Source organism: Nanorana parkeri, unplaced genomic scaffold (assembly GCF_000935625.1).
Source record: "Nanorana parkeri isolate BGI_ZX_2015 unplaced genomic scaffold, ASM93562v1 scaffold76, whole genome shotgun sequence".
Taxonomy (NCBI): domain Eukaryota; kingdom Metazoa; phylum Chordata; class Amphibia; order Anura; family Dicroglossidae; genus Nanorana; species Nanorana parkeri.
Genome location: NW_017306344.1, coordinates 2,404,711 through 2,416,620, shown reverse-complemented (window position 1 = coordinate 2,416,620; position 11,910 = coordinate 2,404,711). Strand labels below are relative to the sequence as shown.

Sequence of the window (11,910 nt, the reverse complement as noted above, 5' to 3'; positions counted from 1 at the left end):
TATATATATAATCCACCTCCTCCATCACTCAGCATTAATTACTTTGACAATGTAGATTGTCATTACTAAACATTTCTAAAGGTAACTTTGTTTGGTATTTTGAAGATATGGGTAAAGTTTCTCTTTAAACTTTGTATATACGTTTTTATTTTACTGTATATCAAATGTAGAGCCATGTATGTAAAACCGTATTATAATCCAGTGCATATAAATAAAAATTATTAGGATATGAGCAAGTTTATTTGAAGCTCTAGTTTCATATCAGAAGAAACAGTCTATCACACGCACTATGATCAGATCAGCATCCTCACTTCACAAATGCCAGCAGCAGGTTTATCTACAGGAGGCAGGTCTCCCCGCTCTGTAACACGTGCGCTCTGCTGTTACAGGTGAATCTCTACCTCTTGCAACTTCCAATCAGATTTTAATTAAGTTCAGCGCCAAGGGACAGGCGACAGCCAAAGGATTTCATTTTGTGTACCAAGGTAGGTGGCTAAATGGTGTGTCATGTCCTGTGGCCATCCAAGCAGTGCATGAAACCAACAGGGACTTTCATACAGATATTAAAAACTGTCACATGGTTAGATTGTGGTAGTGGAAAGGGATGCAGTGAATGAGGGATCTGGCAAATGCACAGCAACAGAGAACAGGCAGCTGTGACTCTGCAAATATACCTTGCGGCAATCTATATCATGTTTGTCTCTGTGATCTGGATTTGGGCTCTTTTTCAAAGCTTAATGAGATGCACATTCGGGTTTTCTTTTGTACAAATATGTCTATAGTTGTCAAGCATCTTGGTATGAATACAACTTGAAGTTTATTGTGTAGCCATAAATTATCATTTTTCCACTTGGCCGCATTATATTTAATCAAATTTGTAAGAGTTGTTAGTACAATGTAGCTGGTTGTATTACTGTTGCACTGCAGGAAATTGTATAATTGGTAGTATAGCTTTCATATTTAATCTATGCTGCAGAAGCTATACAAACTGTAGATTTAGAACAGTATTTTTTATAGGAATGATAGCTTTTTGTTTTGGGCACAGAAACCAACGAGCAAACAGATGCATCAGGACTCCGGGGTGCATGAAGGGCCCGAATGGTAAAGGTTGGGGGTGGGTGGGAGGAATCAGCACGCTGCTGTGTAGGGAAATGCAGTAGGTAGATTTACTGAAGCAGCAGGGACTGTACACACAGCAAAGTTTATGCTTACTTAATTCAGTAAATAAGGTGAAGCTGTGTTAATTTTATATTGTAACATGGTCTGCCCCCAATCCCCCTAAAAGACTTATAATTACCTGTCCCCGATTCAGCAAGGTATGAACCACAAAGCCGCAGAGCTGCTATTTAAAATCTGGCACTGTCACATGCACAGACCTGGCTTTTCATTTAGTCCTATGGACAGGTCATATCTTGATGGATCTGGGACAGGTGAAAGTAAGACTTTGAGGGAAGTCTTGGGAAAGCCAAGGTTTAATATATGTGTAACTGTTCCAAGTGCAGTTACACTTTAAATATCCAATCATGTGCAAATAAAATGAAAGACATAAGTATTGTCTTTCATTGCACATGAAAGGATTATTTTTTATTAAATGTACACAGCTTCACCTTATTCACTGCCCTAAGTGAACAGTCTCCCTCAGTGTACTGCAATGGATCCTGTTTGGGAGACATAACAGCATGTCCCTTGAAACTAATGATGACTAATTATTACAAATAATAATTCATTCTGCCCTAGTGATGTCATAAAACAGGTGGCTGCTTGGTGGGGTGTCAGTGGGTGGTTTGGAGTAAAGGCAAAGTGGCCCCAATGAAGAATTAACCAAAGCACCTGCCCATAATTCTAGCAGAGGGATGCTGTTTAACTAGCATTTTGGATTCTCATTTATGTCTGCAGAGGGGTCTTCATTGTATATGTCAACAATGTTCCCTAATTACATCTGAATCTCCATGAATGGTGGATATTGTGGTTATCAGTATGCTTTCAATGATCATATCAGTTTATTATTATGTGTTAATTATTTGCCTTTTCTTTTTTTTTGTCTTGTCTTTTGCTTTTAATTGCTTTGCCCCCCAAGCTGTCCCTCGTACCAGTGCCACTCAGTGCAGTTCGGTTCCAGAGCCCAAGTATGGTCGCCGCATTGGAAATGATTTCTCGGTTGGAGCTGTTGTGAAGTTTGAGTGTATTCCTGGCTACGCAATACAGGGCTCCAAAAACATTGAATGTCAGGCTGTGATTGGTGCTCTGGCGCAATGGAACACCTCAGTGCCGTCATGTGTTGGTATGTACCCAAGATCTGATTTCTTTTGTGTGTATAGGACTTGCAAGTATGATGACAAATTGAATAATAACTCATATTCGCTATTTTCTGGACATTCTATTTAAACTGTTGTTGAAGTACCCGTGCTTTAGTCAGTCACATAATCACTGTGTTTCCTTTTTACAAGATGTTACAGCTTTTTCTTTCATATCCCTCTTACTAGTTTGTTATCGGCCATTTGAGTCTCCTGTAGAGTTATTAAAAGACCAAACCATGCCTCATTTTGTAAACATCTAAACAGAATCTTCAAATGTTGTAGAAGATATGAGGGGCCCCTTGTTAAAAATTTCCACAAGAGCCTTGCGTTTCACTTACAGCTTTGATCATAACTGTTGTTTATAGAATGGGGTAAACATGCTGTGCCACTCTCGGACTGCTCATTCATCTGCCCATTATTTTGTATTGGACTGTGCTACATGGAAGAAACCAAAGAATAGAATGAGACATGAGATTGCTCATAACCTGACAGTTTTTTCTTTATTTAGTGACAGTGCAAAGTGTTATGATGCACAATAATCCATGGCACTATTCCCATATGAAGGAGCAGACACATGACGGTACATTTTCTCTGAGTATTACAACTTTCCTAAGTTGTCATTTACATTGTTTTTGTAATATTCTTGTTAATTAGTGCCATGCGGTGGGAATCTGACTGAACGTAAAGGAACAATCCTATCTCCTGGATTCCCTGAGCCATATCTGAACAGCTTGAACTGTGTGTGGAAGATCACTGTACCTGAGGGAGCAGGAATCCAGGTAAATGTGCAACAGACCTAGACATAACCTCCAAAGCTGAATTCCAAGGACAAAAACGTTTATTTAAATATATTTATCATTGGCCACATAGGATATAAATCCATTTTGTGTGCACCAAATGCCTTTGCAAACTTAGATATTTTCTTGGAAAAGTAGCAGTGACATCTGGGTTGCACATACCCGGAGTAGCAATCAGAGCTGTGGAAGTGACCCAGTAGGTCATCCCACTACAGGCTGCCCTCAGGAAACTACAGGAAGGGGTGCAGACAAGACCAGTCACCCTGCACAAATAGACCAGTCACCCTGCACAAATAGACCAGTCACCCTGCACAAATAGAGAGAGTAGCAGTGGCTGGTCTTTATTACCAGAAACTCCTGCAGAAGTTAAGTGCAGAAACTGTTTCATTCTGGATTACTGCACTGATCTGGAATAAATACACAAAGCACACCAAGATTCAAGTAAACATGCAATACATTGCAGAACACACAACTGATGCTATTATTCTGTTTTTCTCTGGAGGTTTCAGGTTAGTCTTACATGAATACATTAAGAAAGTCATCATTATACAAGGACACAATAAACCTGATAACAGGCTACTGTCACAGATCAGTTACAGAGCTAATCTGTTACCTGTGGTTCCACAGGTCTGTGGATTGTTCTTATCTCTTTGCTGTTGTGGTTCTGCTGGTTAGTGTGATTCTACATGTACATGCTCTGCTCTTTGCTGCACAGAGCTAGTAGCTATGGGCATTACCTGTCTCACCTGCTGGTAACTATACCTTGCCTCTTGGCTGCTTCCTGCTTAGCCCCCATCTCTCTCCTTGTTTAAGTCCTGCTCAGACCAGGTCCCTTTGCCTGAGCAACGGTTATGTTGCCATCTGTGCCTTTGCACCTGTTTCCTTAGACTGACCTTCTATGTACCAACCCTAGCTTTGTCTTTCGGATTTGCTGTCTGCCCTGACATTTTGCCTATCTCCTGGATATTCTCTTTGTCTCTGCCAGCCTGTACTCTGCCCTGTGTCCATATCCTTTGGATCGGTTTGTCTCCTCGCATTCTCCGGGGGGGACCTAGGGGCACCAGCATGCAGTGAAAACCAGCTAGTGCTTTGACTCTGTGCCCTGGTGGATTCCACATTTCCAACCCCCACAAGAGCTCACTACCCCGGATTTCTGACATGTACTTGCATTTCTCCATTTTTAATAAAAAAGTGCAAAATAAAATGCAAAAAGAGCAGCCCTTGATATCAGGGATAGCATGCATGACTTAATGAAGTGCACCTTTGGTGTCATAGAACAATGGGCATGTCGCCTAGACGCCATTGCACTGGAGTTTCACTTTAAATTCTTCACCTGAATATTATTAAATGATATACTACAACCATAGAAAGTAAACTGTATTTGTAAAACTTTAGCAAGTTTGCTCTGCGATTTAATTTGTACTTGCTTACATTAATTAGCATCAGGTGTGACAAGGTGCAAATTACTATATTTCTGAACTGGTGCGGCAAGCTTTTACATGGCAGGAAGCAAATTGCAGTACATATATTCCGCTCACCGTCAGCTGCCTTTCAACCACCAATGTTTAGCATGCAAAAAATACCCTGGCAAGACTGATAGATACACCTATAATGACATAGCCCTATAATCACAGCAAATGTGGCCTCTATTAATGAGTAAGCCCTTGCAGCTTGTTCAGTAATGTAGAAGCTATCATTCAGTGTCTTCCATACTTAAAGCTGAACTTCAGGCAGGTGTAAAAACACTATTGAATAGAGTTATGTTGCAATTAAGAAATAATAAAGGTATTTTATAAAAACTAGCAGAAGTTTCTGAATATGCCTTGATCAACCTGTACAGCAGGATTCAGACCCGGGGGGGAGGGGGATGTGCTAGCAGTCTGAGTCAGTTGGCTCTGCTTCTTTTGTAGTTTCTTTTGGCTTGTGAACATGCTTACAGAAGTTGGAATAATGGGATGACTTTTACCAATCTGCTTCTCCTTAAAAAAAAAGGGGGAACAATTTTTTCAGAAGTCTCCCATCTGATGTGTGTGTTCCATGGTAAGGGAACTACAACATGCATTACAGAAATTAGCAACTGCATTTGGATGCTCTATATGGAATACCTGTGTGCAATGGTATTCCATACACAATTATAAAATATCCTATCACTATTATGACCCTTTACTTATGTAGTGGAAGAATGTTATATATTACTTTATTACTTTGCAGAAAAAAATGGTTAGCATTCCACCATTATGACATAAAGTGCCAATTGAATGCAGAAATTAGTTAACCTTCTTCATCCATATGTAATATAAACAGCTGCAGGGAGTACACACAGAACACCAGCAAAGACAACGGCCACATTGTAATCAAATGCATGACCTTGATAGTGGATGGCAGCAACGTTTATATTATTCACAGCTGGCCATTAATACCCTCGAAGTCAGTTGCAAGGCATGCTTTACTGTGTCATAGTTGCCTGCATCCATTGCTTTTATCTTGGTTCTATACCTGACAACATGCACAATTTTCTTCCTGCATTTTCCTGATATATGGTTTGCATACTTTATATATTTAAGATACTGCTTTGCTTGTCTCAGGGCCAGCTTGTAAATGTACATTGTTTTTGGAGCATATAGAGTTTTTACATCTGACAATACACAGTCCCATTATGGTACTTTTGAAGCTCTTTAGTGAATAGAATAATTTGGCAGTTTATTGTATTGCACGGCTATAAATGTTGCTATAGTTTTCCGTTTATATATCCTTGTGTGGAGTGTTTATGTGCTGTGAATACGTCATTAAACTCAATGCACCGTTTACACAGTCCCCAATTTAACGTTGTGTCCTTTCTGTCAGTATGGTGGCCTAGACAGTAAACAGAGAGCATTCATCTAAGAGACTCCACTGTGTGATATTTATGGCTCGTTTCTTAATTGAAGTTCAGTTTAATAGCTTTTCCAACTTGCTCCAGGGGACATTCCGAATGTCACAGACTCACAATGTCACCATATTTAATGCTTTGTGGTGCAGCTGCCATGTTCATTCTTGTTAGGGGTAAAATATCCTCTATATAGTCTAAACTTCCTTGACACACAGGGCAGAAATGAGGTCCGCTGCAGATAGCAGTGTGCTTGTTAGTAAGCAGGAACTTTACATATTGCCAGCGCGGAGGCAAAAGATTGGGTTACACTGAAGATAGTTAATAGGCAGTATATGTATGCAGATGTACTCTGGGTGAGACATAGATGTTTTATTTTATAATAATGGAATAGAAATCCCTGCATGATATTTTGGTTGGGAATTAGGTACATTGCGTGAGCTTTGTATCCAAGCGAAGAAAACATGTTCTGACACCTTGTTTTATCTTTGTATTTCCTATCAGACCCTGTTAGCCAGATATCCTGCTGATATTTGTCAGTATTATCATGAAGAGCTGCCAGCGTATATTCTGTTACTATACATTGCTCAACAAGTCTTAATTACATCTCATGGTGAAAATGTCCCCTTTGCTTTGCCAAATTTCATTCTATTTGATGGACAAACCAAGCTAAAAGATTTAAAGGAGACAAGCAATTCCTGTTGTTGTATAAATGCACACACATTTATCATGGTCTTTAAGATTTTTTCACAGCCCCTTTATAAGAAATGCCTTAAAGAACTACTTTCTGAATTTCTCATACCAGTCAATTAAGTCCTCCTTAGTCGGACAGTGTTGGTTAGAATATGTAAATGGGATATTGAATGAACATCATGGATAACATAGCTAGAGCATCTTTCAGAGACTTTCAGTCCATTCTATTTAATCCTTTTTTGATGAAAGGTTGGCGACCTCCATTTTTTCCATTTCAATTAAAGTGTATGTAAAACTATGTGTCTGGGACAGGAAGTGAAGGGATATCTCCCCAACATGACATAAGCAGCTAGAAGATTAAAATGACAGTAATTTCAGCTCTTCCATACTCTATCCAAAACGTAAAGAAAGTTTTGACTATAAATACACTTTACGACTTCAGGACCGCCCACTATAAAAAAAGTCCTGTCCTGAAGCGCTTATACCAAGAACATGTCCAAGCCGTGTTCTTGGTATCATTTCAAACAGCAGGCGATTGATGTTTAAATACAAGCAATCCAATGGCTGTATAGCCATTGGATCGTTTGTACGGTGTGGCACTGTGTGCCCTCCGCCGTTTCTCATGGCTACGCTGTCTCCTGTGCAGGTCTTGGACCAGCATGGCAGGTCTCCCCGGCTTTCAGCCGCTGATCTCTCCTCCGATCACTGGACCCAGAAGTGATGTGTATTACATCACTTCTGGTGTCACTGTGTACATTCTCTGGCTCTTGGTGCCAGGAGAAGAAGCTGGGGAAGCAGGTATATGCTTCCTCAGCTTCTTTGGGGTCTCTAGGGGATATTAGGGGTCTGAAATACCCCTGATGTCTCCATAAAGAGGATCTGTCACATTATATTTGCTAAAAAGAAAACACAAACACTACATACAAATGAGAATATTAGTCTACTTCCTCAGAGTCCTGCCTAAAGAATAAGTGTATGTTTACATAAAGAACCCATATTCTACCTGCCTAGCCCCCCTGAGCCCTAGTCCCCACCCTCCCCTTTCCCAGATACTCACCTGAATTTAACAGCTGTGTCCTGCCACTATGTTGGTATCCCAGGGCCAAAATCTACTGGTCACAACTGTGGGTGGAGCATTATGATTACTTTCCTTCAAAGGGGGGGGCAGGCAAGATAAGTGTACTTTAAGGGACATTGCACTAATTCTTTAAGCATTTTCAAACTGCTAACTAGCAGCATTTAGCTGTTGTTTTAGAGCACTGTTCCTCTATCTAAGTGTAAGAGCTGCAGTATATGGAATTACAGGGGGACTGACATCAGGAGAGATTCTGGAGTTTGTGCTAGTTCTATGTAAAAAAGATAATAATAATATTTTACTATATATATATATTACTGGATTAAATTGGGTTTTATACTTGCCTAAAGTATAACATTAATGTACTATATGTATGCACACGATATGGTATAAATAGGAATTTATGTGTAAAATAAATTGCAAATAGATTTCAACATGACCAGAGTAGGGCTTAAGAGTGGCCTTGGATGGTAAAGCAAAGAAGCATGCAATACGCTCAAGCTTATTTAAGTATAAGTACACTGCTAAACACAGGTCCTGAACTGGTTTTCCTATGTATGGTGTGACTCACAGTGAGAAACCTTAGAAGCCTTCTGTAGCACAAAAATAATGTATGAAAGCCCCTGGATTTCCTTTGTAATTTCAAAGAATAAGAGATCAGATCACTGGTTCAACTGGATTTCTCAGAATCCTGATCCTACTACTACCCTACTCCTGTAGATGATTCACTGCTCCTCTCATTAGTCTGCCCAAAGCTTGAATTCAAATTAAAAGCTAGTTTTCAGGACTATTGCTTTAGAATTTTTGTCTTTAGGGCTATTTCATATTACATCACTGAGACTGGTAGTGTGAGTATTGTGGGTGTAAGCTTCTCTGAGAAGATGAGCGAATCTACCCAGGTTTGATTTACAGGGGGTGTGTTGAATCATGTTTGAAGTATACAAAACCCAAACTTGGCATTGAGCCCCATCGAAGACTATGGTGGTGGTGGTGATGGGTGTTGACCCCTAATCAGGTGATTGGGCCAAGGCCTCAGAGTATCTTGGGAGACTGATTTAATCAGTTTTCAGCAAACAGGAGGAAGCCCTCCCCTATTCGCAACTGAAACTTTTCAATGTAGGAGAGAGACTGCCACAGAAGGGTAATCTTTTTGAGACAACATATTACTTAGCATGCACTTGGCATAAATGCATATATTTTGAGGTAGGTCCACTTTGAAGTACACACACGATGGACAGTAAAATGTTTACTTATTCTTAGCAAACAATAAAATAGCTTTAAAACAGGCTACTTGTGACCTTTTTAGCTGTATGTACTGTGCTGTGATTCATTCTCAAAGATCCTCAAAGATCACAAGAGACTTTGACGCTAAACCCTTAAATATGGGTATAAAATGAAATATGGTATAAAAGGTAAATTTAGCCTTTAAAGTTGGATTTCAGTCAGTTTCTATCGGATTATAAACACCTGCTGTGTGTTTATATTAGAGGGCTGGCTAGTGGGCTGGGGAGCAGAATATCTTATATTAGAGATGTTGCTCTTCACAGAAAGTAAAGGGGAAACAAGCTCTCTTATGAAGTTTGAAAATGAATTTCTCCACAATGTCTATAGCCGCAAAGGTGAATAATGGCTTCTTTTAAAGTACTTTTACTGTTTGTTCAGAAAATGTAGATGCTTTAGTGTGCACAGCATAGCACTGGTTTACTTTAACAACTACCTGACTTGTACTGGTGGCAGGATGGTCACAGAAAATACAGAACCCTGCCTTATTTCAAGAAGGTATATGATCTGTTCAAAACATGGAAGACACTTCTAATTGATAATAGAGCATCTGAAAAATTGTGATTGGTTTACCAATACATTCATTATTGTGGTTGCAACTGTTCCTGTCCGAAAGTAGAGCTCCTTCCTGCTGATGAGACAGGCATTATGGAGTGCAGAGTACAAACTTGGGGAAGACAAAGGATGGAGCTTTACAAACTGTTTCAACTAACTACTAATACTGTAGACATTCCCACGTAAATGCCTTTCTGGACATGAATGTAATGTATACACATGTACTGCAGATGGTGCATGTTGCCTGTCCAAGTTGCACAAGAGATTTGTCATTCCTTAGGTGCATTGTGGTAAACGCATGCTAATTTAACATGACTGGGCTACCTTAATGCAATGTGTCCCAAAGCATGCATGCCTTAATCCATGTGCATTCCCTAGCATAAAGGTAATAGGGTCCCACGTGTCTGGGTATAAACCTCACACATGGTAAATAAACTACTGTGTTTCCCCAAAAATAAGACACTGTATTATATTTTGTTTGGCTCAAAAAAACACACTAGGTCTTATTTTCGGGGTAGGTGTTATTTTTTTTTTAATGTACAACTATCCACACTCATGCATGTGGATTGTGCGGCTCTTCAAGCTCCACCTTATGTCACCACCGGCCCTGGGAATGGTCACAACTAGGTCTTATTTTCGGGGCAGGTCTTATATTTTAGAAATTCCCCAAAATAGTACTAGGTCTTATTTTCGGGGGAAACACGGTACTAGGGTTAACACAGAGCCACCAGGAATATATTCAGCATTTGGACAATAATTAAAAATGTGTGTCTAATGTTGCATTCTGAGATACTAAAAGGCTTCACTTTCTTTAGATCCAGGTGATTAGCTTTGTTACTGAGCAAAACTGGGACTCACTGGAAGTTTTTGATGGAGGAGACAACACTGTCACCATGCTGGGCAGTTTTTCAGGTACTTTTCACGCAATTAAATTATATGTTGCTGTTTATCGTGGATTAGTATTGTAGCAAACATATGTATCCAAGAATACTTGTTTAAAGCTTAAAGTGGACCTTTACCCATATCTTTAAAATAACAACAAAGACACCTTAAGGCATGTTTAATAATGACAATCTACAAACACATACTTCTAGATAATTGCAGGCTTTGTATTCTTTGCATGCCTTATTTCTCTTTTCTTTCCCAGTCTTCTGACAGTGGCCGTGTTAACTAAGGAGAGTTTAATAGCTCTCCCTTTACTTCCTGGAACTCTGGCACATGTGACTAGGACATGTGAGCATGCACATCATCTCAGGGGAGGAAAATGCCTTTCCCTGAGATCTCATGAAATTACAGATGAGATGTCCCAGTAATGCTCTGCTGATGTAACCTTCCCAGGATACAATGCATGGGCACATTACTTCATTTGTGCCAGAATTGGACCAGGAAGTTTATGAACGCTATTTGTAAGTAAATGAAAAACAAGTTTGCTTATCTAATTAATTTAGGATGATTTAAATCAGCATGCAGAGCTAGTAAAAGAGGGAAGGTCCACTTTAAAGAAGAACTCCAGGCATATTAGAAATGTACCCTTGCAGTGGGGCTACTATTGTGGTCTAGGGTCTAAAATGAAAAGATACATACATCCTCAGTCCCCCCTGGGGGCTGGTAGACCAGTCCCTGCAGCAGCCTCATCTCTCTCAGGGTCCAGCAGTCTAAGGACCAGGGATGTCATCACATCCATTCACTTGCATTGGATGCGAGGATGCCGACCGACATTCCACAGCTGGAACAGAGGGGGAGAGAGGTGAGCGGTCACAGTACAGAGGAACCCATGAGTATATCTTTTTTTTTTAACCCTATACCAAAATGAGCACGTAACCCTTGCAGTGTGGGGTATCCCCACTGAAAGTGTCCATTGTGTACATGCCTGAAGTTCTTCTTTAAGTCCAGACTTTTTTTGTTTTGACCAGTTATAAAGAGGAAACATTTCTATCAGAATTTTATTTCTGTCCATGGCAGAAAAATCTAGGCAGATTGTTTGTCACTTCCTGTTCCTGTGACACCAGTGCAAGAAATGGGGAGCAGCAAGCGTCATCTGCCCAGGAAGGCGCAGACAGCAATAAAAACATTGTCAGAAGTTTGTAAATCATTGTAAATCCACATTTAGTAGATTTTTGTCACTCCACTAAAAGTGTGTTTTTGTCTGTATCCCTATTGAAGAGATTTCCCATCACCTCCGGTACTGACGGGATGTGAGGGGAAATTTCCCTAATGAGGGGACGAATAGCTATCAGAATCCTGAGAGCGATTCCATCAGTTCCCCTCTCTACCTAAAACAAAATATTTTTGGGGGGCTGAAGTTAAAAATGCTAAGGGGATCAGTAATATGATCGATTCTATATA

At 40.0% G+C, this 11,910-nt stretch overlaps 1 protein-coding gene across 1 annotated transcript in view; it reads left to right on the top strand.

Moving 5' to 3' along the window:
- The window catches only part of CSMD2 (CUB and Sushi multiple domains 2), a 323,219-nt gene that overhangs the window by 220,498 nt on the left and 90,811 nt on the right, over nucleotides 1–11,910 (top strand). Inside the window, exons 30-33 of the mRNA XM_018576748.1 lie at nucleotides 390–485; nucleotides 2,078–2,281; nucleotides 2,952–3,076; nucleotides 10,380–10,476. Of these exons, the coding sequence (XP_018432250.1) occupies nucleotides 390–485; nucleotides 2,078–2,281; nucleotides 2,952–3,076; nucleotides 10,380–10,476 (522 nt within the window). The remainder of the gene's footprint in view (nucleotides 1–389; nucleotides 486–2,077; nucleotides 2,282–2,951; nucleotides 3,077–10,379; nucleotides 10,477–11,910) is intronic.